This window comes from Suricata suricatta, chromosome 6 (assembly GCF_006229205.1).
Source record: "Suricata suricatta isolate VVHF042 chromosome 6, meerkat_22Aug2017_6uvM2_HiC, whole genome shotgun sequence".
In the NCBI taxonomy this organism is placed as follows: domain Eukaryota; kingdom Metazoa; phylum Chordata; class Mammalia; order Carnivora; family Herpestidae; genus Suricata; species Suricata suricatta.
The window spans coordinates 28,491,232-28,519,069 of record NC_043705.1 but is presented as its reverse complement, the minus strand read 5'-3'; the positions used below and the strand labels follow the sequence as shown (position 1 = coordinate 28,519,069).

General features: G+C 36.1%; 2 protein-coding genes and 1 long non-coding RNA gene across 5 annotated transcripts in view; 1 reads left to right on the top strand and 2 right to left on the bottom strand.

Annotated features, from left to right (window-relative positions):
- PKD2L2 (polycystin 2 like 2, transient receptor potential cation channel) overlaps positions 1-3,887 on the bottom strand; it is a 36,329-nt gene extending 32,442 nt beyond the window's left edge. For both annotated transcript variants that reach the window (XM_029941973.1, XM_029941972.1), the window contains exons 1-3: positions 3,857-3,887; positions 3,057-3,158; positions 1,366-1,499 (exon numbers count right to left, since the gene is read on the bottom strand). In XM_029941973.1, coding sequence (XP_029797833.1) covers positions 1,366-1,499; positions 3,057-3,158; positions 3,857-3,887 — 267 coding nt within the window. The remainder of the gene's footprint in view (positions 1-1,365; positions 1,500-3,056; positions 3,159-3,856) is intronic.
- Positions 3,888-4,048: 161 nt separating this feature from the next.
- LOC115294229 lies at positions 4,049-9,294 on the top strand. 2 transcript variants are annotated; one of them, XR_003909776.1, is made up of 3 exons: positions 4,049-4,254; positions 4,858-5,117; positions 8,859-9,294. It is a non-coding gene; the product is annotated as an uncharacterized LOC115294229 (long non-coding RNA). The 2 variants fall into 2 exon arrangements; XR_003909775.1 differs by lacking the exon at positions 4,858-5,117.
- On the bottom strand, positions 5,671-22,131 carry MYOT (myotilin). Its single transcript, XM_029941965.1, has 10 exons — positions 22,118-22,131; positions 18,761-19,324; positions 14,715-14,892; positions 13,733-13,837; positions 11,067-11,113; positions 10,123-10,255; positions 8,889-9,096; positions 6,905-7,070; positions 6,337-6,470; positions 5,671-6,115 (listed from the first exon to the last, which is right to left on the bottom strand). Exons 2-10 carry the CDS (start codon positions 19,114-19,116, stop codon positions 5,943-5,945), a joined length of 1,500 nt encoding a protein of 499 aa, XP_029797825.1. The 5' UTR covers positions 19,117-19,324; positions 22,118-22,131; the 3' UTR covers positions 5,671-5,942.
- Between the last annotated feature and the right edge of the window lie 5,707 nt (positions 22,132-27,838).

Sequence of the window (27,838 nt, the reverse complement as noted above, 5' to 3'; positions counted from 1 at the left end):
TTCATTCCACAACACTTTACCCTTTCTTATATGAGGGGTATGTTAATAGCTGTTCCCTAAAGCGTGAGTATCAGAGCCCAGAGCCATGTATTCATGGTTGTCATGGCCCTAATTCAGGACATCCCCTGAGTTGTCTTTGTTGCCCTTCCCCACCAACTCCAGTGGTGGTAACTGCTACTCCTGGCTCTGCCCTTCTAAGAGACCCCAAACCCAGGGTTCAGTTTTTTTCTTTTCTGCCTTCATTTTCTTTGCCACTGGCCATGTATACTTCAAGAGAGTACAATAAAAAAAAGAAGCAGGGTGATCTCCACTTCTAGTCTCAGGGAAAATGTCCTCTTTCATATTTTACCTGGTCTATACCAACGACCTCTAATCATCTGCCCTCATCTCACACTTTCCCTATCCCTCTCAGGAAGTGACCCTGTCTCTGTCATAGGTTTTAAATTCCTAGCATAACATTCATGACTTGACCTCTTGTTCAATTTATAGTTTGGCCTTTTCCACCTCATCTTCTATATGCCTATAATGCCAAACAAAGTGCCATATGTAGAATTACTTATAGCACATACGGTTTCTTCTTCCTAGAATGTCCTGTTACGCATCCTTTAAAACTGAACTGAATTGTCATCACCTCTGGAAAACTTTACTCTCTTCCTTATGTGCCCCAATGTTTGCGACTTGGGATACCTGAAACCTCTGTTAATTGTTCTTTCCTAATAACGTGAGCATCTTACTAAGCTAACTGCAATAGAAAAAGCAAGTCTGTCCCAATGTTGATGAAATGATTCTCTCATATAATTAAAAACGCTATAACATTAGATTTTACATATGTACTATTTATTTGATTATATACTAGGCATTACTGTAATACATACAGTTTAGGGCTATATGCCAAAATTACATGTTTCACTTTATGGGACATTTAGTAATTTTTTAAAATGTTTATTTTTTTCAAAAATCCCTACACCCAAAGTGGGGCTCAAGCTCATAACCCCAAGATCAAGAGTCACTTGCTTTTCTGACTGAGCCAGCCAGGTGCCCCCATTTAATGATTTATTAAGAATAATTTTTACAATACACAACCACAGTTTGATGTGGATCCTAACCCCACATGATGTTTTTCCAAATGCAAAGATAGTGTTTAAAATGTATAACTTTTTTAAAAGTTATAAAAACTCTATTAACACTGAGAGCATAGGTTCTCAATATACACTTACTAACTGGCTAATTCTAAAAGTTTAAAGAAATGATATTGGTTTTTACTCATTCCTTCAACAAATATGTCTCCAGTGCCTATTACTTGGGCCAAGAGTTTGTTTATGCAATACCATAAGCTACTTCATCCTCAGTCATGTGGTACCTTACCTTCCAAAAATCAGTTATGCTGCGAATAGACTTAAAGTTGGTTCTTTCATCACCAGGCACAGAAGTGTCCAAAAATAGAGATGACATAACTTTGTTTAAGTAATACATATGTGGGTTTACCATGCCAAAGGTCACTAAGGAGAAGAATTTTTGTTTAAAATTTTACATTTAAAAGCTCAGTTTATCAGGATTAAAAATTAGTTAAATTTTGTGCCCAATTTTGTTTAGAATCCAAATTTTTCTTGACTAATTATAAAAGTAGTTAAAAAATGAAAATAGAATACAAAAAACAGGAAGAGGTTTCCTGTCATCCCACTGCTAGAGTTAGGTTTAACACATATTCTTGAGATTTTTCTATATGTCTGCATAAGTATAAGGAAAACAAGTTTATTTTTACAAAAATGAGATCACATATGCATACTCTTCTGCCAGTTAGCTTCTCTATTTTGACAGTAAGCAATATAATGGTGAATAGTAAAGCTATGGACTGAATTCAAACAGATAATGATTGGAGTCCTATCATAGGGATAATACCTCATAGTTTTGTTATAAGAAGTGAGATATTGCATGTGGAACATTTAAACAATGTTTTGGCACATTGTAAGAATTTTAAAAAATATTAACTAGTACTCATTTTCTCTCTAGGGATAGGCAGTTAGGTTTTAGAGAAGGGTATAGACTATGTCGTTGTCGTCTTTTTTTTTTTTTTCTAGAAGGCTTTTAGTTTTTACAAGTATCTATCTTCAACATTACTTCATGGCACCTGAGCCTATGCTTTAACGTTCCATATTATTTCACTGTATATACCAAAATGTTAAACAAATCCTCTGTTGATGAAGACTTACATTGCTTTCAATTCTTCCTAATTGTAAAAAGATTTTTTATCTCTCTGAATAATGGAATTATGATCTTTTTATATTTTTCTGTTCACCAAATGTTCTATAATAAGCATTTAAAAACCAGTCTAAAAAGTCTTAATTTGTAAGATCTAGAGTTGTCTTTTTAATCAAGATGTGACCAAATTCACTCCTACTAACCAATGAGTTAACTGATACATACTTGCTAGCGTTTGGGCCATGTCAACATGTGATAAGTCTGGCCACTGAGCTTACACCTACTATTTTTTGGGCACTTAAAGATACAATACTCTTTAATACAGTCAATGCTCATGACCCACAGGTAGGTGACATGCAGGTTGAGATGTTTTCCCAGTCTCCTTAAAGATGTGCATTGTTCCATATCTTCTGTGACTCAGCACCAGCATATTTTACTGTTAACTGTGCAAAAGGCCAGGGAAAAGAACAAAGCAGGCAAGACTACCTTCCTTGGCCTCATGTGGAGTTTGACCTATGAAACTGAGCTAAGGTATCAACATGGCTCTAACAGACATCACGTTAGAATTGCCAACTCAAGGGAATGTCTATATTCAAGAAAGAACTGACAACTTAAAGTAATAATTCAATCATGTTGACTATGATAGCTTTTCATTACATCTGTGACTTAAAGCTTTGCCCTTTAAGAAATGGAAATAGCCTAAGTCTAAACGAATTTAAGATTAGTCTAAGATGCGTCAATACTTGTTTTAGATGTCTTAGTAGTCTGAGAGCCTATGATTTATAAAGTACATATGTTTTATTTTTCATCTCCACGTAACTCCTTAGTTCAGTGCCTTCATCTACATCTGTACTTACATATACATAGGTTTATTAAAAAAAGAAAGTAGAGTGACAACTCCTGAAGTGTGGTTCTAATTTCTACTTCCTTTCTGTAATGCAGGTTAGGTTTCGGAGCCCCTGTGAGACATAAAACAATTTTTTTCCTTACATTATTATGTAATTTATAGTGTATATAAATAACAATGATGGAACTGTGTTTTCCACTTTTATTCTGATATATTGTGTGAAGGCAAGTTCCAATTGCTTCTCGGTATTTTTTTATTCTCATTTTTTATGAAGGAGGAATAATTACTAACATTACTAACATTTCTCATGGGGGAATCATTTTATGATTGTACACTAATTTTATAACAGGGACGTTTCCTCAACAGTCCCGTCTGAAAGTGAAAAATCAAAATAAAAAAAATGAAAAGAAATAGAAAAAGAAAAAATCCCTCATCTTCATAATTACTTTCTCTAACGTCTATCTTGCTTTTTGGGAAGGCTGGCTTCTGCTGGAGGGGTAAAGGACTCGCCCTGGATTCTATCGGGGTCATGACTCCCTAGACCAATGAAGGACTTTGTATTTGTACAGCAAGTAACAGCTCCCAGCTCGAGCCTCGGGGAAGGGGCTGGTGCCACATCCCCTCAAGGCTTCAGTTTTCCCGTCTGTGAAATGGGACCCTGTCCACCCCTTCTCAAGGGGAGGCTGTGAGGGCTCCACGCGCAGGAAATCCTATCTCACTTGAATAGATATAGAGCTACATAGTTACTACCAGGGGATGTGTAATTGCCAAATCAGCCCTGCTCCACCACTCCCTAGGATCACCCCTCACCGCCTCGGTGCCACCGTGACGCCTCAGCCATGGCCGACCTGGAAAACGACACCGTTTCACCTCCCAGGCCTGCCGCGCCTGCGCGTAACTTTGCGACACGCGCCACCTGGCCCCTGCGCCTGCGCAAAGCCTCACGCTCCCCCACCACCTCAAGCCTCGCTACAAGAGCCAAATGCGCGTGCGCACCGAGGACGCTCTGGAAAGCCGTCAGCTGAGGCGGGGCTGGGAATTGCGGCGTTTTATCTCTGGCGGAGGGGCCGGCAATCTAGGACAAACCTGACTTTGGGGCTGGGGTTGGTGGTAGACGTCGTAGTAATTAATTCTAACGGGCTACTGTTTCTTGAACACTTTTTATACTTATTGGCTTGTTTAGTCTTCACATCCCCCCTTCCTGAAAGGTAGGTGTTTTATCCTCGTTTTAGGTCTGGAGAAGCCGAGGCGCTGAGAGGTCAGTGACTTACCGAAGTCCACAGGTGGCGGGGTCAGGTGCGCAGGACGCGGGAGCCCGAGTGTCTAAGCAGGCGCCCACGCTGCCGCTGGTGCCTGCCGACGCGGGTTCTGATGAACCGAGACCTACAGCTTGAAGTAGCTCCCACCCCTCTTCCCACCCAATAGGGCTAAAGAAAACGATAAAATATTTAAACAAAATCTAGCTCTGAAGTGCAGATGAGGGAGAGTAGGCCTAACAGGAGTCCTTGGGAGCCCAGACTCACATCTGGCCCTGAAGCTTTGCAAAGATGGGGAGGTTTGTAAACCAGCTATAGGAAAGACCAAAGAAATTTGGCTGTAAATTAAGGCATCCTAAAACCCGCCAGGATGTAAGACAAGAGGGAGTCTCATGTTGGGAAAAAGGAAAATAAAACGGAATTCATTAGAAAGGACCTAGGCCAGCCAGCAGAGAAAATCATCAAGCTGTTTCTGGAAATAAAAAATAAAGCTTCTTCTGTTATTTCTCCGAAAGAGATGTAGAGTGATGTTGATAAATGGTATTTTATGTGCAGATGAAAAGCTAAATGAGGCCACACAGCAGCGAGGGTCAAAGACTGCCAATGTTAAAGAGAAGAGGCCTAGCAGAAGGCCAAGACCAGTGGATGCGAGGCCCGAGAAGAAAGGCTAGTGACCTAGCTTAAGAAGAGTGTAATAAAAGGATTTTCCCATTCCTGTGCTTATACTCTCAAGACGCTGAGAAAATGATGCTTTCTAATGTAATAGCTTATCTGAACTTTAAATGTAGGAGGATCCCTCCCCCCCTCAAATATAGGTATGGAAATTTACATGAAATAAATGAATTAAGCAGATGAATCTACAGACTATTCTTATTCCATTCAGCTCAGTTGACTCAGAGGTCTTTAAGATTTAACGGACTTGTTTGGTTAAAACAAAATCACAATTTCAGGAGAGAGTCTGTCAGGATTTAAGTTATTGAGGATGTTTTTCTTTTGAAATGCAAGCCATGGAAAGCCTAGCTCAACCTCAGGAGAAATTGAGCTGTAAATGAGTTTAAGACACAGTTCTAGAACATTCTATCATTGCATTCTTGGAACTTGTTATTTGTAGGTTTTGCTTGATGTATAGTATATAAAAATCAGAAGTTATACAGATCTAGTCTTTTGTAAAGAGAGGAGAGTCTGTTGTGAATATTTGAAATTTTATTCTCTTTTGACATTAAGCTTTGGAACACTCAGATAATCTATACCATGTTAGTATTCCTATACGAGAAAACGGGTAAAACATTATTTAGAAAGCAGAACCAGTAAACCTTATTACAAGCATTAGATGTGGTTAAAAAGTTGATATTAATTCATAATCTGTAATTGTTAAATGTATATGACTTAAATGTTAAAATTTCACATTTTAAGATAGTCTTCTATAATTCCAAACCCATATGCCCAGATTTTTCTTAGCTTCGCAAACCAGAGAAGATAGAATGTGCAAGAGTCAAAGGATAAATATTATAAATATGTATTAGTTATATTACCTAGTTAAAGCCATAATCTGTTAATACAGCTATGGATTTATTTTAAAATTTTAATTGAATATATTACTAATAGTGTAGTTGTTGTGTTTTCCAATGTTGGTAACCTCATTAAAGTTCTTCACTTTCATAGAGTCCAGATTGAGCTGCCAGACGCTGAAATTCTCCTTCAGGGTTAAAAGCTTGTTTCACATCCAAACCTTTACCGTTAAGTGCTAAATATTTGCTGAAAGTTGGTCGAACACGTAACTGCTTAGGAGCCGGAAGAGTTTGGTTTTGACGGACTGAAATAGATCAAACAGAAGTTGATTCGGGAAACATGTTCTAAACAAACGGGTTGTGCTAGGTATTCAATTATCAGACCGGACAAGACAAAAATCAGAACTGTTGGGAAAATCTCTCGCATTTTATACTGTACATTTTTATATTATGCTGAGATTTGTGTTTCTTACTAAATCTTTCTGATTAAGTCCTCTATCACACTTGGGTTGATAGGGTGACATACCTGTAACATCTAATCTTGTGTTACACGTGGTCACTCCAGCTTCGTTAACTGCGGACACAGTGTACCACCCAGCATCTTTCTTGTTTACATCTTTTATCAGTAAAGTAACTCTACCAGCGTTATCATGATATAAACTGGAAAGAAACAATAATAAAAAATTAAAGTATAGGAATTAATTTTCCTGCGAAAGTTTATTTATGATAACTTCTGACCTAGAGCATCAAACTAAGAAAATGAAGCATTTGGAAATTCTGAGGCTAGACCTAGTCAATGCCACATAGCAGTAGTTTTATTGAATTTAACTTCTCCCCACTTCATTTTATATGTTTCATCATTTCCTTGAGCCATCTTTCTTTATTGTTAGTAAGAGGGTAAATCCTCAGTACTTTGTGCCTTATGTTTTTGATTAGTGGAATCTGGGTTAATGAGGTTTTTTATATTTCTCTACATGTCTAGTTTAAAAACTAGACAAAGTGAGATTACAAATGCATGCCATCTATAGTGCATTTCAAGTACAACTGGATTCACTCACATAAACTAGAGTTATGTCTAAAAATACTTATCCTACCTGATTCGATCAGTGTTGAATTGTACCATTTCATTATTTCTTTTCCAGAAAAGCTTTGGTGGAGGTACAGCTGAGATTTGGCATTCTAGCTTCACTGAGTCTCCCTCAAAAACTTTTTTGCTTTGTGGTTTGTAGATAAACATTGGTGCTCTTCTGTGTTCTTTTGCTACATATTAATAAAAAATTCAGGTATTTGAAATATTATAAAAAGAAAATTAAGTCAAGCCAAGGTATTATGATGAAATTTGTATGTTGATATAAAACTTTTTAAAAACACTAACAAGATTGGAAGCTTTATGTTTTAGCATTAGTTTAAACATCATAGAGTACTATTTTGTATTATTATACCATTTAGAGTTCTAGAACAGTAATGTTGCATTGAATTTACAATCATGTTTCATCAAAGAATTTAAGCGATATTCTCATTTATGTCTCTTCTGTAAGGAGGCAGCATGAATGGGGGCAAGACCAGACACCTTAGGTTCAAATTCTCTATTTGCCCCACCAGCATGCCAAATGGGAGAGATTGGTTTAGTTTTTTTGAGGCTCAGTTTATCTATTACAAAATAATTACAGCTAATAGTGACTGCTTTGCCTACCACACAAAATTACTGTGAGGATCAGCTGAGATAATGAAGAAGCATTTCGTGAACTGTAAAATAGTATACAAATGTCAGTAATCATCATTTCTTTAGTTAGCTGGAGGAAGAAAGGAAGTGATATCAAAATACTGTAACCCTAGCTTTTCTGAAGGAGAAATGAAATTGGACAGATGCCTGCCAGTGCCTCTTTCAGCTTTAACATTAATAAAATTTTGGAGCTATTTGCACAAAAAGGATTTACTCGACGTTTCATCACTTGAATTGGGTTTGTTTGATTCCCAGACCACTAGGTTTCCCTTAGACTGAGGCCCATTATTATATCATAGACTAATCTTAAAGGTTTTTCATTGATCTAAGTAGAATACAAACTCAAGGATTTTGTTCATCCTTTAACTTGATCAAGATTTTATATAATCAATAGTAAATTATATCAAAGTATCTCTTCTGCAGTACCATGGCTTAAACCATTACAAATGTAGTATATATGTAAAGCACTTAAATTGTAATATTTCAAAATAGTACATAAGTTTTATAAGAGACTGCCTTACTGAAGACAAATTTGAGACAGGAGTTTAGCCGTACCTGTTTTCTAAAGTAAGTAGGCATTTTTTAAAAAAATAAATAGAGACTAGTTTCCTAGTAAACAGAACATCATCTGAGGTAAAAGTTAACTTTATATCTCAGTTTTAAATTATGTGTGATCATGACAATGCTGTTAAAATAAGAATCAGGTCATTTTAGATGATAGATCGGAGAAGTGATTAGACTAAAGTTTGTCACTTTAAGATCCTTTAGTTACATCTAGAAATGCTTATATAGTTGACTCTTGAACATTGCAGGGCCTTGGGGCATCCCTGCCCCCCGCCTGCCATGCAGGTGAAAATCTGCATAAAACTTTTGACTCCTGAAAAACTCAAATCCTAATATCCTACTCTTAACTGGAAGCTTTAACTGTATTCTTACAATGAAGTAAATTTGAAAAAAAAATGTTATTTAAAAAATCACAAGCAGGGGAAAATAACACAGTAGTACTGTATTATAAAAAAATCTGCATGTAAATGGACATGCACTGTTCAAACATATGTTCACTGAGGGTCAACTGTCTTATTTGGTTTGTCTAAAATTTGCACCGTTTCTTTATTTCCTTTCATGAAAAGCTTTGGTTGTAGGTCTTGTTGAAGTTTCCTTCACAAGTGCTGTCTCTCCCCCTTCCCCCACTCTGTTGCTTTTAGATAAAAATTGGCATTCTCCTGTTGTTTAGACATTGACCTTAAATATGAAGTCCTGTGGGATTTTCTTTTTTAACACTTGCTTTTTTTTTTTTTTTTTTTTAAATACTGCTGGATTTTAAGGAACTCTTGAAGATCCCTCTGAAGGCTTACCCAGGACATCCAGCTGTACAGTAAAGGTGGCTTCTCCTGCTCTGTTTTTGGCCACACATGCATAGGCCCCTGCATCTGAAGCTCTGACCACTTCAAAAATGAGTGAATGGAAACCCTTTTCAGACACTATCATTTTGTGAAAGTCATCTGATTGAACTGGTCTTCCATTCAGATACCAGGACACATCAGGAGCTGGCAGTCCGCTTACCTAGGAAGGAAGACCCAAGAAGGAGATGACAGAATTTTAAATTATATCATCACTGGTACCTATTTGTCCATTTACAACTTTTAACAATTCTAGTATCTGAGTGGGTTTTGATTCAAAATGCAAAGCAAGAGCTTAAAAAGGTGTTTGTTCTCAACAGTGTTTTAACGAAACAGTAGAAATTAAAACTCTTGAAATCAATATAGTATTTTTAGACTACATGAAACCACATCCAGCTCTTTCGTATGCACCATCAGGCCCCTTACTCACTTAATATAGTTAGAACATTAATTTATGTTATATAGGTTTCCCCAAGAAATATGAAGTGGTAAGACTTTTTTGGATAATGATGACTGCAGTTGACATGTGATGCTTGCTGATTTAATGGATCACTTTACCAAAGTAGAGTGCTCTTGGCTTTAATTCTGGCATCTAAGTTCCATTTTTGTTAAGTGTTTTCATATAAACCTTAGCATTTAAATCCATACACTGACTTTTCGTTCACAAGGAATCCAGAAAAACATAAGAAAAAGATCTCCAAAATGAGAATAATAAAAATGTAGGCCTTTTTAAAGATTACTTCTAGCATGAAGATCTCTTCTAGGCTAGGTGAGCAGGTTGGCTTGAATTTCTTAATGGAGAAGAATTAAAGAGCCATTCTGCTTTAGAATCCTATTGGTTTGATAGCTTGACTTATGTAGAGTATTTATTAGCAGGTAGGCACTATTGTGAGTACATTATGTCTGTTTACTCAGTTAATCCTCATAACAACCTTTTGAGGTACATTTGTTACTCTGCCATACAGATGAGACAGATGCACAGGAAGGTTAAGTGACTTATGTAAGGTTATGTAGCTGGGAAGTGGCAGAGCCAGGATTCAAACCCAGGTAAGCTTGGTTCCAGAATTTTTGTTCTTATCCGCTATACGTGCTGCTTGTTACGGTGTGTAGCAGGTTATGAAGAGGAAGAGGACACTTTTCAAAACAGTATCTTATTGCTAATTTTCCTCCAAGATTTTTGAACTCTTACTTTGAAGTCCATTCTGCAGAATCTTCCTTCTTCAATTGACATGTTCTCTGGCACTTGAATGAAACGAGGTGGGTAAAATTTTTCCTGGATTGCATCCTCATCATTTACACCTCCCCTTGAGGATGATCTGCTTCTACAAAAATATTTTAATAATCAGTGTACAGGAAAGTTGTCTTTGTTCTTCCTTTTATACAAAGATAGTTCAGCCATCGTATTGGAATCCCCAGAGTCTTTATTATTTAATGTGCCAGTGTAAACAATAGAGAGAGGCCTTAGGACTGTATTTAGCGATGGCATGTTTGAAGAGTGTTAGAAATGGTAGCAATTTAGGAAGATCTGGTACAAATTATATATCTTTATTTTTTTTATGTAATACTACAAACTGATGAAGAAACTAATCTGTTAAAATGGAGAGTACCCCCCATGGACAATCTTATCGTGTGCAATGATTTGGTAATTAGAATTGGGTTTTGATTGTCATGAGATACTTGCTTAACACGGACGTGTGGTCCTGGCTTATTTGACCAAAACATATTAAAAACTTCTGAGATGGTTCTGATAATTAACAGATAAAAGAAAAAATTTTAAGTTTATTTTGAGAGAGACAGAGACAGTGTGAGTGGGGTAGGGTCAGATAGGGAGAGAGAGAATCCTAAGCAGGCTCTGTGCCCCAAGTGCAGAGCCCAACGCAAGGCTTGAACTCATGAAACTGCGGGATCATGACCTGAGCTGAAACCAAGAGTCGGACACTTAACTGACTGAGCCACCCAGGCATCCCTAACAGATGAAAATTTTGATCATCCTCTCGGACATTAGAAAAGTCACATTGTTTTTTATAAAAGGTATGTAGAAGGCTTGAAGTCTTCATAAATAATACAGTTTTAAGCTGAAAATACTTTTGGTAGCAAAATATAGTTCTTTAAAAATAAAAAAAATTTTTTTACCTTACTTGTGATGTAGGAACGTGCAGTCGTGTGTGTTCTAGGCTGTGCTGCTTGAAATTAAAACAAGGTGAGGATGTTAACGTGGTTATTAGCTTGAAGCAGAATTAAGTAGTCATAGTTGAAACAAACATTTCTATGTTGGCTTTATTTGTACAGTTATGGTTAATTCCATATACAGTAGATCCTGAACAACACAGGTTTGAACTGCATAGGTTGACTTATATGTGGGTTTTTTTTTTTAAAGATTAAATATACTTCAGTACTTTAAATGTATTTTCTCAGCATTTTTTCTCTAGCTTATTTTATTGTAAGAATATAGTACATAAAGCATATTGTATACAAAATCTATGTTAATTTACTTATCAAGTAAGGTTTCTGGTCAACAGGCTTTTAAGTAGTTATTGGAGAGTCCTAAGGTACATGTGGATTTGAGCTCTGTGGGGCGGTCAGCACCCCTAACTCCTGTGTTGTTCAAGGGCTAACTGTATTAAGTACTGAAAATATATAGTGCACTGACTTTCTCATACTCTACCAAGAAATCCCCAGAATTAAAAGGACTATTTAACAGTTACAGTACATGAGAATTGGCTAGACTTTGAATTCAGGGTGGTTTCTTTTTTCATATGACTACTTTACAACAAAGGGAGATGTGTTCCCCTCGTGTATTTGAAATGAGAGCACATGGTACAGATTGTCCTTTAGTAAAACAGGAATAGACATGAAGTCACTTGTGTTGGCAGTAGATACAAGGTGTCATGCCTACTGCTCCAAAGTGCACCAACAGCAGTAAACACATACTAGACTGGAAAATGCTTCTCTTTTTAGCTCATGGCATAAAATCATGATGGACACCATGGAAGATATGTGTAGAGCTATGAGAAGGTTTGAAAACAACATTAATTACTTCCTGCGTAATAAAAGTTTGTTTCATTTAAGCAAACATCTTTTAGGATTTATATCTGAGTACTAGAAAGTTATTTCCATTTGAGAATAAAACGAGAGATTGATGGAAATCATAATTAATTGATCAGATACTTAGAACTTATTTTGTGTATTTCACTGTGCTTGGCACAGCAGAGGAGATGAGTGAAAAATATATCCCTGTCCAAATATCTGAAAAACACCTATGATTTGAGTATATATTATGTATTTCAGTATAAATATGTTTAATGTATTTGGTCACTTAAAAATAAAATTCTTACAACTCTGACAGTTTTTGGCTAGTCTTAAGGTTCTCTATGCTGAATGTCAAAAGAACAATTCACTTATCAGATGAACTAATTTTTTGGTAAAAAGTAAAAAGAATTTAATTAAACCCAAAATACCCAAATTAAGTTTTTTGCTTTTTCATACTGTAATGACTTAAATATATATATATATACATATTCAGAGATATAATATTTCAGTTTTATATAACTTGATAACATTTTTGATTATTAGAATGTTTGAAGTATACACAGAAATCTAAGATTTATCTTTTCTGATTTCATGATACGTTTTGCTGCTATCTCTTTTTCTTGGTACTGTCACCTTCATTTTAATGTTGTTAAAGAATGAATGAGAAAAATAATACATCCTTGTCCTCGAAATCATACACTGTGAATTTATAAGGTAAGCCATCAATGTAACATTGCTCTGAGTTATTTCTACTAATAGAGGTAGGTTTGTGTCTTATTCTTGCTGTAATCTGTACCAGTCCAGAGTCCAACACATAGTAGGTGCTCCGTGTAAATTAATTAATTGAATGAATGTATGAACTGTTCATTAGCCAAAAAGATATTTAAGTTCTTTTTTCAGTTTCTACTTATTTGCACGGTTAGACCTGCTCTATCCTTTTTAGTAGGTCTCATTGCATTTAACAGTACCAAAAATCCTATTTTCAGCTTCCAGTATTTAGGAGACTGGAGTCTTAGGTACCCAGTCTCATCCCTTTGGTGCCCAGTTTCTTGTGAACTTCTTGGGAAGAGATGAGAGGTAAGACAGCAGTAACAGTTCAGTCTGGCTCTCCAACTGAATATTTATTTTTAGGGTTACATTTATGTGTTAGAATGAAGTTGATCAGGAACAAGCCTGTGGGATATTCACTGTATGCCTTCCATAAAGTTTATATGTTTGTGGAAAGGATCTTTTTGTCAATCTTAGAGCCATTACTCAAGGCTTTTTAAAGTTGTTGTTGCCTGTTTTATTTTTAATAAGCATTTTTGAATACAGAAACAAAGGGAATTGGATATTGCATTGGTTCCACAATTTTAAAACGTTGAAATGATTAGCAGCTTATTTTGAGAAAAGGTTATAATTACTTTGTTTAGGGTTTTAACTTCTGTTAAACTTATAACTCATAGATTCTCTATCCATGCGGACAGTGGAAGAAGAATCCTATGTGGAATGGACCCCTAAATGTCCAGGTGCAGAGTGACACTGTTAGCCCTCTGGTGTTTTGACTTCGTGACATTTCATATGCAGATATTAGAACACCAGAAAATGGAGAAAAATTTAAATTTCTTTCTACACTTTGACTCATCATGGCCTCTCCTTTTTTATGTAATGGAGCATGGAAGTGATTGACTTTTGCTTCAAATGATATTTTTAAGCATTTGGAAAAACAGACATTTAAAAATGACACAAAGGAAAAATACTCCAGTTAGGTAAAGATTATTTCAGTTTACCTGTGGTGAATCTTGTGCCTCACTGTCATTTTGAGCTTGAAACACAGCAGCTGCATTCTGTGGTCCTAACAATCTGCGAGCCATCTTCTCCTCGTATGTTAATCGCTTTAAAGAAATCAATCATTAAGGAGAGAGTAATGAGATTTAATAAAAGTTTTTGTGCACCTTTACCTTAAAACTACCCAGAATTCTACCAAGGAAGTATAATTCTGTCTTTTGAATTAGAGCTATAGACTATGCTTTAAAACTTTTTTTCATTCAAAGCATTTCCCTTCAATTCTAGTGCCACTTTCCTCATCTGTAATGTTCACTTCTGTTTTCTTCTTGTGCCTAGGAAAGGTAGACATAATCACCCTTAAGTAAGGCTCTCCCAAGTAAAGGGAAATTCTTCACGTTTTTTGTCCTGCATGTTGCCATTGATTCCATCTTTGAATATACAACTGAATATCCCCACACTGAGAAATAACTTTTATTAAATGGACACTGAATATTTGATTTAATTTCTGGTTGAAAGCATTGCATCTGATACGTTAGATGTATTTGGACTGAAAACTTCTAGTACTGTTTCAAAGAGAAGTGATTAATACAGTGGGTACAGTAAGAGTTCTCTCATAAATATCATGACTGTCCATCAGTAGTATACACCAAGAAGAAGTCAAGGTGACTGACAGTGTCTCCTATTGGTTATTTGGTCATCAGACATATTTTATGAGAGAGTAATGCTTAAAATGGAAAATCTTCAGATTTATTTTTCTTTTTTTGCTTCATTTGTTTTTACATTGTTTTAAATTCTTTTGCCTCCTTCTTTTACTACTGAAAACCACGAGGTGATTTCATGCAGAGTATTTGGTATTGTATCCAAATATTCCCTCCTTTTAGATAATCCTATCCCTTGCAGATTGTATGGACAAAGACCTGTGAGACAGAAAGACAGATTTTACAGTTTAGTCGGCTTTTTATACAAAAGAGACATTTTGCTTACTTGATTTCCATTATGAAGAAGGCTATCCTTGCATTTTAGCTTTCTCTCCAAATCTTGAATCAGAGCTTCTTTTGATCCTTGTATTTCATGGTCAGGAGTCCTTGGTGTAGGTTTATTAGCATTTGCACTTTGGGATGGTTTAGCATTTACAGGTTGGCCAACTGAGGGTTGTTGATAGCTTTAAAAAGAGATAAGTTTTCTTTGAAGTTTTTATTTATTTAGGTAACCTCCACACTGTGTGGGACTTAAACTTAGAACCCTGAGATCAAGAGTTATATGCTCTTCTGACTGAGTCAGCCACGCACCCCAGAAAAAAAGATTTTTAAAACAGATCTTCAAAGTACAATACGGTACTAAAATAGACTTGACCTCATTTTGTCAGTTGCTTTTAGATAGTTCAATCTACCACCACTTAGTACTGGTAGTATTCATATTATTAAAAACACCAATTTCCTAATTATAGTCAAGAAGGATTTAATAAGAATTATTACCAGTTTTTTTTTTGTCTTGCCAAATTAAAATTTAGTGGCAAGAGAACAAATTATATTAGGCATAAGGAGGATGTTCTTCCTTGAAGATCTGCCCTATGGAAGTGAGGGTAAATCTAGTTATTAGCAGCTTGTGAGCCCTTACAGTCCTATAATTGAATTTGGTAAATTTGATTTATGGGTAGATACTGTACTCATCTCCCTGTGATTTCATGTTGATAGTTTGAAATTGGTGGTGGTGGGAGTATCCCCACCAGAGAAGTAGGTAAATACCACAAATTATGGCTCCTTTCTCCAGAGCTGTAAAACATTCTCTAGTGTAATCATTGACATTTAGTAAATACTCTTTTGCTTTGAATGGAGTGTACACTTGTCATAGTCTCTGGCTTTCCTATTAATTTCCAATTCCTATTAATTTCCTATTTTACAAATTCAAGTATAACAAATAGCTTTTACAGTAACGATGGTTTCTTCAACATTGCTAAAGTGATATATAGAGAAAGAAAGGAATGATTAGTGAAGGAAGGAGAAAGAAATGTAACCTGAATGAAAAGGGGTCCTGCAGATGTGCTTTTATATCTGTTCAATGTGGAAAAACTGGCCACTGTTTATCATAATAAACATTCTCCAGTTATCAAGATGAGGCACCCTGGGTGTTCTCTGACCTGTTCCTGTTCAGGTATCTTCAGAGGTTATTAATAAGAACTTATAAGCTAAGTGGTAATGTATCTTCTCCAAGAGGAGCCAGAGTTTTAATTCTTGCAGGCTTTGAGGACTTGGTCAGTAATCTCTAGATTGTAAACATACTCAAGTAAAAGAAAAGATGGATTATTACTCATCTTTTTAATGTTTATTTTCACTAACACAGAGTCTGGGTATAGATAATACTTTATCACTTGAATGAATGAATGTTTTTCATTGATTCAAGGTGCACTGTATTGAAAGTTGATGGTGTACATTTCTCCTCCTTACATTCCAAGTCTTCAGAGTTGTTTACATTTAATGCTTAACTAAAAGTCTGATTTGTTCAGTTAAGTAAATAGCCAAATGAAATGTTTAAATAAATAGTTGTGTTTTCTATTTTTGTTTTTGTTTTATAAAGTAGGCTTCATGTTCAGTATGGAGCCCAACATCGAGCTTGAACTCACAACCCTGAGATCAGACCTGAGCTGAGACCCAGAATAGGAACCCTGTTTTTTTGCTTTTTAAAGATTGAATTCTCACGTCAAAGTGGTAAAATTCCTTTCGTGTTCAAAATCTCCTATTTTTCTAACTATATGGAGCTATAATAGCCTTTTTTTTAAATGTTAGCCTACCATCTTTATAAAAGTCACATGCTTGTCAGAGTTAGAATTAAATAATTTTGTTTTTAGGCTGTCACAATATAATTCAGTCTGAGAAATCCTGAAGGATTATCAAAACTGAGCCTGAGAATCACTGATGTGTGTGTGACCTAGTCACTTCACTGAATACCCCTATCTGATAGTTTAGATGGCCTAAATGTTAAGACTAGATATCTGTTCATATTTATAAGCTCCTATTCTTGCACTCTGCTTTATAGGTCTTTTTTTTTCTCTATCATTAATCACCCAAATCCTCCTTAATTTTGTTATAGGTCATAAAAATGAATCACGAAGCAGGTAAGGCACACTTGCTGAATGTCACACAGCAAGCTTTTTGAATGGACTAATTAGAATTAGAGTTCTCCTCAATTTCCACTCTATGGTTTGATCAACTGAATGAAAGATTTCCTACAGATGAAGAGCTAAATAAAGCTTTCAAAGCAATCTAGGTCAGAATCCAAGGGATTATTTTCGAAGGCAGGGCAAACCTAAGCCCACCATAACAATGAGGGAGTTGTGCACATATGTTCAAAGGGCCAGAGCTTTCCACCCTGTGCAGCTGGACACTGAATGGGTATCAGGTAGCTGTGGGAAGATTAAAAGAGTTATCTATGGTTGCTGCAAATGGAACAGCTAAAGCTCTATCTTTGATCTCGGTTTGGAGACCTATGCTTTATTTCTCATCCTCCATTTTTGCCTTTCTCTCTCAGTTCTGTGTAGAGAGCTAAGGACATGGTTGTGGTTCAGTAATAATTCATTTGGTAGCTCTCTTGTCTGAACAGGTATTTCGAATAGGACTGAAAGACTTGACTAAGAAAAATTGAGTCAGAAAACATTATATTAGATTTAAAAATGCTTCATGTAGGAAATTTGAAAAATAATGGAAAGCTAGAGGGAAAATGATCATCTGGCTAGATTGTAACCAAGAAAAACCTACATTGTGTGATAATGGGTATAATGGGAATTTTGGAGGGAAGACAGCTTAAAGTCTTCTTCTTCAAAAAAAAAATTAGGTCAAACCTATGAGAATGCTGTTTTTGTAGATGAAAAACAGTTGACTATCAGCCATTTCAAATGGGTCAACCTGTTATCTATAGGATTCTAAGAAATGTTTCTGACTTTCCTCATTTTTATTTTTTTTTAATGTTGAATTCTTTACAGGTTGAATTGCTGTAGTCCATTCAACTTAGCTTCCAAAATTGTTACCAATAATAGTAATCTCTAGAAAAATTAGCCTTTGGGGGAATACTGAGAGAAATTATCAAGAATCTAAGCAAAATTTTTTATAGGCCTACAACAAAACATATTCTCCCAGGCAAATTTTCAGATGCCTCTGATTTGATTATCTGATGTTTTAGCCAGCCAAGGGAGAGGAAAACTGATAGCTCTCGGTTTGCATAAGCACAGAGTATTCAGTTCATGTTTTAAAAAAAGCACAACCACTGTGTCCTTATTCATATCAGGTTTTCCTAGGATAGTTTTAGTCTTTGGAAGTAGTGCATGCTTGCATAAGGATCCAGGTATTCTTTTCTTTATTTAGACCAGACAATCAGCTCAACCAATTTGAACAATGTTTTGTTTTTTTTTTTTAACTACCAAAGGAAACCATAAGGTCATTTATCTAGTCAAGCCTTTCTTCTAATCATAGCAAGGAAAATTCATATACTTCACTGCTTGAATCCCAGGTTTTCATTAAACAAAAAAAAATTTTTTTTAAAGCCAAGTGGATGTTCAGGATCAGAGGGGAAAATGGATAGGAAGAAAAGACTAGGACCGAGAAATAATTTAATAGCCTCTGCTTAGGTGAGGAAATCCTATCTGAGGAAGAGCAGACAGGTGCTCTTCATCTCAGCTGAGCCCAGAATGAGAGCAATTAAATTTATAGCATGAGGACCTTAACTTAGAACTGGGAGAATAGTTTACTGTTCTTGGGCATATTAGATATCATTTTTTGAAGATGGAAAATTAAAGGTAAGTAATTATATGGGGTAATAGGTGATTTGGGTTTAGCATAGTCTGGACACTGGAGAGTGGGGCAGATGATCTCTTGCTGCTAGCACCATGGTTCAGGATGTTTTAGGAGAATTATGAAAGAGACCTTGAGGTTTCATTGCCTTTTAAAATACTGAATAGTGAACTAGAGCATACTCCCCCACATTCCTCAGATACAAACTCCGTGTATATGCAGTACCCTTATATATAAAATTTCACTTACTTGATGTCCACATTGGAAGGAGTTTTACTGCTACTATAATCAGACTGTGATGGTAGTATGGAGCTGAGGAAGCTGGCTGGGGACTGGTTATAGGTGGCTGTAAGCCTTTGGCCTGGGTTGGAGCCAGCATATTGCTGGGTAGAAGCAGGGAAAGCAGAGGAAGACATGGTGATGTGAGAGCTCACTGTTGAGGAGGCAGAAAATCTTTGCTCTGTGCATTGGCGGGGCTGGATGGTAATGGAAGACTGTTTGGTCTGACTAGAGTAGCTGGAGGTTTCCGGTCCGGGAGGCAGTAGTCTGGAGCCACATGGGTTTTGGGATTGAATGAAGTGTTTTGGACGTTCATAGTTAAACATGCTTAGCTGGTATATGGAAGATGAAGGCAATTTATTACTATAATGATTTGTTCCTTGAGGGGTGGGGTCCTGAATTTGGGGTGGCAAGCCTGGAATCACAGAAGGTCTCAAGGAATCTGAAGCAATCGTGGTCTGCCCCTCCTTGTTGAGATCCTGGGAGTACTGTGCTCCTGTCTTTGATGGAGTAGCCTCTTGAAGAATATTGTTCCTTCAAAAGGAGAAAATGATTCAGTTATAATATTTGCATAAAAAACAGTACAGTTTAACATTAAGAGCGTATATGCTGGTTTTTTTTTTTTTTTTGAGGGGGCTTAAATGCTTTCAAGGTCACCTCAAGGTGGACCTGGCTTCTAGACTTCCTTTATCTTTGTACAAATGACTTTTCTCCTGAGAACCAAAAAAAAAAAAAAAAAAAAAAGGATTCGTTAATGTTGGTTTGCCTCTGGGTGATGCTTAAAGCATGTCCAGGGGCTTCAAGATACAGGAACACAAAGTTTGAATTTGGTAAGTGGCGATTTATGAAAATTTCTGTGATGCTGCTCAATGTGATAATTTTCTGGATTTAATATTAGCTTTTGCCTAGAGTGTATAATTTCATTAACCACAGAGATTTAATTATTTAGATTATTAGCAGTTAAATATCTAACTTGTCAACTTCCATTCAGTCTGAATTCTTCCCATTGCTCATGAAAACCAATGAGCAGCTCTTCTGATACACCAGTTAGTGAATGTCCTGGTGATATGTGATGATGAATGATGTCTTGGTAGATCAAGGGGGAACAATATACTTTTTTCATAAGGAATGGTAAATGTGCATATTTGTTCCTTTACCCTTTGGCAATTTCATAAAGTAGAGGGAACATGTATAATCACTGTTATCAGCTTTGAATGTATTTTTTTTTAGCTTTCAGTGTACTGCCTCTTTTTCTCCCTTTGATTCGAAATTGACCATAGTATCAAACTAGAAGGTAATTAAGGAGTATGTCTGTCTTTGTGTGTGTATGTATTACTGACTACATTCCAGAGCCATATATAAATTTTTTATTATTTTTAGATTATACTATCTAGTTACTGGTGTTGATATTCTCTTAATTATTTAGTTTTACTTTTCATTGTTTTTACCTATTTCATATGTATTTTAGACTAATTTTGAAATTGTTTTAGCTTTTCTCTTTTTCTTTTGAAATGGCAGACAAGAATGTACAGAAGGAAGTAAGGCAATATGAAACTAGTCTATACCTTACCAAAAAGGTAAGGTCTCTTACTTGGCTCTCCATCGATTCTTCTGACTTCCTATAATGGATCCCCATTTTTCCTTAGATGAATCATTTGCCCCTGAAATCAACCTCGAAGGGTCGTATTTGCCTCTGATTTCTTTCATTAGTATGGTAAATCTAATAACCAGAACTATATACAGACTTTACACACATAGACTAGCCTGATGAATTGTGGCATTGATTCTGTCTTTATTTAAAATACCACATAATTTAGTTCAAAATACATTTAGTTTTACGTAGTATAAGGCAACTCTGATAGTTGCCTTATAGTGGTAAATCAAACTATTAACTGATACCAAACTGTCATCATTGAAATTAAATCTTAAACTTGTTTAATTTCCTAGCTTGAAGAATATATCATTTTTAATGAAAAATTTCAGATGAAATAACTTCATCCAAAGACTGTGTAGTTTAGAATTAAATTAAAACTAGCAGTTTTAGGGGCACCTGGGTGGCTCAGTCAGTTGTATCTGACTCTTGATTTCAGGTCAGGTCATGATCTCATGGTTCATCAATTTGAACCCCACTTTGGGCTCTGCATTAATAGTGCAGGGCCTGTTTGGGGTTCTCTCTCTCTACCCGTGCCCTTCTTGTGCGTGTGCACATAATATGCGCACGTGCATGTGTGTCCTCTCTCTCAAATAAAAAAACTAAAAACCAAAAAAACCTAGCAGTTTTAGGAAAGACAAAGGCAACTCAACAGACAAGAGAAAGATTCTGTTGAAAAAGAACACTTAAAAAGCCTTAATTTCAAGTTTATGAATGCAAGCATGTTCAACTAGAGTGCATTTTAGTAATTAACTATATTAGGCCTTTAAACTGTTGGAGGAAAACATCCAAAAGGAGGCTTTAATTAGATCTTCTCAAAAAAGGACTCTATTTGAAGGCAAGTAGTTTTGTAGTTATGGGCTTATTCATTCCATTGCAGAATTGAATCCAAATTTAGATCTTAAATTCCTTTTTAGGAAGGCAAATTATTCAGATTCATTTCAAATGGCAAGGGATAAACTGTGTAACAAATAGCCAGTAGATATTTTCCAGAAAGTTCCCTGTTTTTCTTTACATATATTTTTAAAATATCACCAGTCTTGTACATTTTTGGTATTGGGCTTCATAGTTAACAATTACTGTTATTTTTCAAAGCTCAGTTAAAATTTTTTCTTTCAGAAGTTTCCTTTTGCTCATGTCTCAACAGAATTTTATAGAGATGTTCAAATAGCTAACTGAAAAGCTTCATGTTTGTAATTGCTGTTCAACAGTTTAATTCTATAAGAGATTCTCTTACATGACAGTATCATTTTATTCCAAGTGATGTTAAATAAATTTCAAAGATGTTATTAGTAAAATACTATGCAGTCACCTATTTTAAAAATCCTAACTAGAGATAGAGTATAGACTGGCGCAAAAAACTAACTGAGGATATTTTAAAGCTCTCGGACATCACCACAGTTATAATCAGACCAAGTATCCTTTTTCAAGGAAAAATGATGATCTAAAAATATTGACACACAACTGCCTTTCCTTGTACTATCCTTTCTATAATACCTTCCAGTTTCAATGGAATGAATAGGCTACTTCCTTATTAAATAGTTGTATGATAACATTATAATGTTGTGACTTTCAGACTTTTTATGTGATGATCATCTTTGTACACATTTCTCTGATTTGGACAAAAAACCAAAACCCAAACCCAAAACTGTAGCAGAAATAAAGATGGGACTTACCCGTCGTTCCAGAGGGTGCCAGCTGGGTTTAACCCACTATTGAAGGGAAGGAAGAGGCATCCCCTTCCCTCACAGACTAATCTAGTGGCTCTGTGCTTAGTATTATAGCACCAGTGACTTTTATCAGCTGCCAAACAGTGACATCTGATGTGCTTGCCTGTCCATCTACCTATGCTGGCGTGTCAAAGTAAGAGTCCACAATCTAAACAATATCTCAGATGTCTTAGTGATATTTAAGGAGTGGGATTACATGAGCTTCTCTTGCAGGCCTCTTTATTTTAAATGTGAATTTTGACTGTGAACTTTAGCAAGTTCATGCAGGAGGAAGAGCAATGAATTGGTAAATGGAAAAAACTATAAAGCAAACTCAATTTCTTTATTGGGGTGGGGGCTTTGAATGTTCCCTGTTTGAGAAAGAAGGACTAAAAGGGAAGCCATATCCTAAGACTGATGTCCTATCCAGTAAAAATTCTCCAGAAATAAAACCAGTGATGGATGGGCTCCAAACTGATTCGTACTGGATTAAACTGAAGGCTTCCCATCCTCCTTGCCAAATAGAAGCAGGGGTGGAGCCGAGTTCAAGCAGTTTGTTTCAAGAGACAGGGTGTGGTCTGGGTAAAAGCAAGAGAGCTAGCCATGGTGACTTGTCACTGGGAAGGTGGGGAGGTGGAGAAAAATTATTTGGTTTCTTAGCAAGTTTTCTGACTTTGTAAGGCATATGCGTTACATTGCGAACATTGACCTTGTTCTTTTATTCTTAAAAGAATAAAGTTTTGACACATTAAGAAATTACCAAATAAATAGGTGAGGGCTTTATGCCATCAACTTTCATTTCTTCATCTTCCGTAACTCCTAATAGTTATATAGTTTCCTTTGTCTTTTCACTGAGGAAGCTGTGTTCATATTTAGGTTTCCATTTTTGTTCAGGGGAAGTAAATAATTACAGAGGAAGAAGCCTTCAAATCAACAACAGAACTGGTAAAGAGGAGTAGGTGACATGAGGATCAGGTCAATTTAGTGGACTTATCCCCATTTAGTTGGTTTCCATTATGGTATGTTTCTATATCTATATATCTATATTACCCTCCCTCAGGGGTGCTGTAATCTTGATTTAATTACCATGTACATTAAAGGTCCAACCAATAGATGTTTGAATGCATATGAGCCATGTAAAATTCTTCACAGCTGACCATGTAGGTGTATATTCCTTTGGTGTTTAGATAACGTTTGATAATTGCTTCCTGGGCACATAACCATTACTTAGTGGAAAAGGCGTACTAGACTGGATGAGTAGGTGTTTGCCTACCAAGCCTTATTTCAGGAATTTCCCAAAACATTTCTCTACATTGCTCACTGATATTTCAGATTCCATTAATAGGCACAAAGCCTTTTAATTCCAAGTAGGGAGACTTAAAATGTAAATGTAGGTGACAATAAAAGCAGCAAGAATAACCAACAAGTATGGCATTTACTATTTCTAGAGAACAGGATTGAATTAGGGCAAGGAAGAAGAGATGCTAGATTTGAGGTCTCTTAATACCTAAAAGTTTAAGATGTATCCTATCAGCCAAGTAGGAAAGATGCCCAGGACAAAGTATAGAGTCCCTCATATCACCTAGGGCAGATTCTAAACCACATAGCACCGGAAGAATTTTAGTCCCATTTACTTTTTATCCTTTACACTTTATCTCTTTTTTCCCCTCCTAGGCTTTTTATAATTTTGTAAGATTTTATTTGGTTGTAGTGTAGTAGCTCCATGGTATATCTAGGCTAGGCTAAGTTTTTCCCTATAGTCAGGGGCTCCCAGGCAGATTTTGGAAAGGTAAGGGAGGTCTTTGATGGCTCTGTACTTAGAAGTTAATGGTCTATATTTAATAATCTTTTAGGAATCTTTTCTATTTTTCTTAATTCTTGGTTTGCTTTTTTGGAATGGTATTTTATGTTTCCTCACAAATATGGCTATTTGAATGGCTTAGTTGCTTATTTGAGAAAAATTGTCCTAAAACTGGAATAATCAGTAAGATGTCAGGTGAGTGAACTATATTCCAACCTGTCCCCAAAGACAACTTTTTCTTTCTTTAAGTTATCAGCAACGGCCTTTGGTGGATTATTCTAGTGCCTTACAATATGTAGGCAACTTCCCATTGTCTCACCAAACCATTGAGGGAATTCTTTCTTTCCCATCATCACTGGAAGGGTGGCTTAGCTGTTTAGCTTTCACTCATTTTTCCCTTCTTTGTGTACACTCTTGTTGTTTTTTAAAATGTAAAGTATTTATTCTATTGTAGAATGGTGCTGTGAGTTTTGTCTAAAGTCAGAGGTTAGATGTAGCTAATTTCTGCTGTATCAACTGAGAAGTCAAATACTACACTGAGGGTGAAAGGAAGAACACTTCATTTATTTTCAGGTTATGCATAGTTCACTATGATTACTGAAGTTCCATCCCACTGTAGCACTTATAATTTGATATCTCCTTTTGAGCACTTGATTCTGTTTTCTGTTCTTTTCAAGTGAGAAATAATAATGGACATTCCACTAGGTTTGGAGTCCAACAGTAAAAATGCTAACATTTATTTGGTTAGTGTCCTATAACTTTGTAAACACATTAACCTTCGTATTATCTATTTTGAAGACCTGAGTGTGAGTGCCCAGTCTACCAAATACTTGCTGTGTAACCTGAGACAAGTGGCTTAAACTCTCTGAGCTTTAATAATTAACTGAAAAGCAAAGATAGTATCTGTTTTACTAACATAATCAGAAGGTTGCTGAGAGACTCGGCAACAGGAAATCCTATAATGGACTATTGCATGATATAATATATCTCCTCAACCAAGTTAAATGTTTACTGAGGGAAGGACTATTGATAACATTTTAATCTTGCCTGGGACAATGTGGCTCAAAGTTGACATTCAGTAAAAACTTGTTAACTTTTATGGAACTTTTGTTGGATAATTTTTCCCACAGATGGTTTTATTAATTGGAAAAGGTGGTACTCTTCTTTGAAAAGTACTATATTATAAACTCAATGTCCTTGTAAGTCTTAAAGGTTCCCTGCTAAACACATGAACTCCTGGAGAAATGTTGTAGGTATCTGTATTGGCTGTCTTTCCGAGGGAAGTCTCACACAGAAACTGACAAACACACCTAGGATGTGCTTAATAAATGTTTGTTGAATAAATTGCAGTCTTTTGTCCCACACACCCATTCTTCTTTGACCTCATGAGAATCCGTATCTATAAGGGCAGCTACTCTCCAGGCACAAGTAGAGATCCCAGAAGCTAAAGGTATTCCAGGAGACCAACTGAGAAATCAGTCATAGGTTATTATTGCAGATACATTGATCCTAAGAAAAAACTACGCAGTGAAGTAATAGCTATTATTTAATGAATTCCTACTATATGCTACACATATGTTGTTGCAGGTCTGTTAATCTCCAAGTTCAAATTCTTTCCTTTCCTGTCTTCATTGTAGGCAACACTTGGAGAAGTACCTATTTCAAAGTTCTAAAAGCCTGAGGAAGCAGCCCTCAACAATATCAGCCAGTCATCTACAATTTTAATCCTTTGTAGAATGGGGTGCTTCATGTATTTGAACTCTGATTCCTTTTTTTTCTAACATGATACATTTTTCACCTAAAAACCCAAATACTACTCAAGAAATCTTTTCTTAAAAGAGATTCCAGTATCTTTTATATTGTAATTAACATGCTACGTTTAGTTACACTGGAAAATTGTCAAGAATGTTCACTTTTTAAGTTTTATTTAAAGTGTTTAACCTAAATTTAAAGGTAACTTTAGGTTGGTAAAATATTTAATGGACTACGTTAGATATTGGTAAAACATAATTTTAAATGACTTTTAAGTATCAAGTTTTAGTTTTTTTTTTGTTTTTGTTTTTGTTTTTTTAGTCACTGTTTTGGTTTGAGGTGTGTTTTTGGATTTTGGAGATAGTGGATTGTGTTTTAAACATAGCGTGCTTGGCAAATTCACCTACTGAGTCACTTACACAGTTGCCTTTTAAATGCAAGGACAATTCTGTTTGTATTCTAAGACAACAGGAAGAAACTTATATCACAAAGTGTTTTATGTATTTATATTGAGACAAGACCCTGAGTTCTTTTGGAGAAAATATTGTACTTTTTAAAATTCTTGTGCCATTTCAACATTAATTTTTTTAAAGAAGTCTCTGTAATAAACTCTTAAATGTGTATCTAAGCGCATGATTTACTATTTCAGCCCTGGTGAAATATACAATGGAGGGCAGGGGAGAAATGACAGTTAAGTGATTCATCACAAATGCAAGCTCCCTCAGGGCAAAAACTTTGTCATCTTCAGTGTTGCATCTGCAGGACCAAGAGCATTTGTTGAATGAGTGAGTGTTAGGTCTGTTGGCCCTTACCATTGTGGTTGTAGTTCAGTAGAATTTTCACTGCAGAAATCCTCCTTTGGAACCTGGATCTCATGTTCATTGTGACTGGATGGTTCAGGAATAGTTGAAATAATGTTTATTGGGGTGTCATCTACATCTTTGTCCCTTGTGTAGCTGTCACTGCTCCAAGGAAAGGAGGCCAGTTCTGAAGAAAGTTTCCTCACGGGTAACTTTGGAGAACTCTCTGGTTTCTCCGCTTCTCCTTCTGAAAAATATAATTATTCACCAACTCACATAGAAACAGAATTTTCCTCCTGGGTCATGGCTGAATTGGAGCAGGGCCATCCTGAAGAGCAATTACCTGGGGAAACGAAGAGTCTTGCTTTTGAGACTGCAGTCCCAGCCTCGTTTTCTGCAATGCACTTGAATTCTCCAGAGTCTTCAGGAAATGCTTCTGTGATAATCAAGGTGCACACTTCCTCTGGAAAGGCAAGAGATTCAACTTGACCAGAGTTTTGAGACTCCAAGTTAATCACCATATAGGATGTCAGGGAGAATAGGTACTAGGAATAAACAGCATATTTCTGAATTTTTAAAAAATCCATCTGATTAGACTTTTTGTCTTTCAGTGGGTTGCTGATAATAAATCTTAAAAATATAGCCTAGAGTAATCCCAGCACAGTCTCTATCACCTGTCCTGTCACTCTGACACATCTTTTTACTATACTGGGAGTTTCTTGAAAGCAAGCGTCACACTTTATTCCCTGACTTCTAAATTTCTGGAGCTTTAGTGTTTAGCATGAAGGTCCTATAGAAAGATTTTTTTCTGAATTGACCTAAAAATTATCCTTGCCAGGATAGTTCGACCTACTGTTGTTAGTACAGTGATGGCCACTGTGTGATAGGCACTACTTTACTTCTTGGATAGTCAACAGTTTGGGTGTTTGATGGCAGGACGTCTTCGCAGTGCTGAGCTCATTAGTCACAAATGAGAGGATGAATACACACTCTGTGATGGCAGGGACCTACTCAGCGCCAAGAATGGAACCTGACTGTCATCTGTACTATGTTGAGTGAATGAATAGATGAATAAATAAACTGATAAATCCCAATTATCTTTCTGCTTTTGCTGTGTCAGCTCAAGGGTTGGTTTAGGGTAGCCTCGAAACTGCTCATGAAGGCAAAAGTGATCTAGGAGACAGAGTCTTCTGATGGAAATTTTGATTTAATCATTTTATTATCAAGATGTTGAAGAATTGTGCTTACCGGGAATAGATGATAAACAAGCTTCTGAAAGAAAAATGAGAGTAAAGAGAGAATTTAAGTGATAGTTAATTTAGTTGGGAGAAGGTG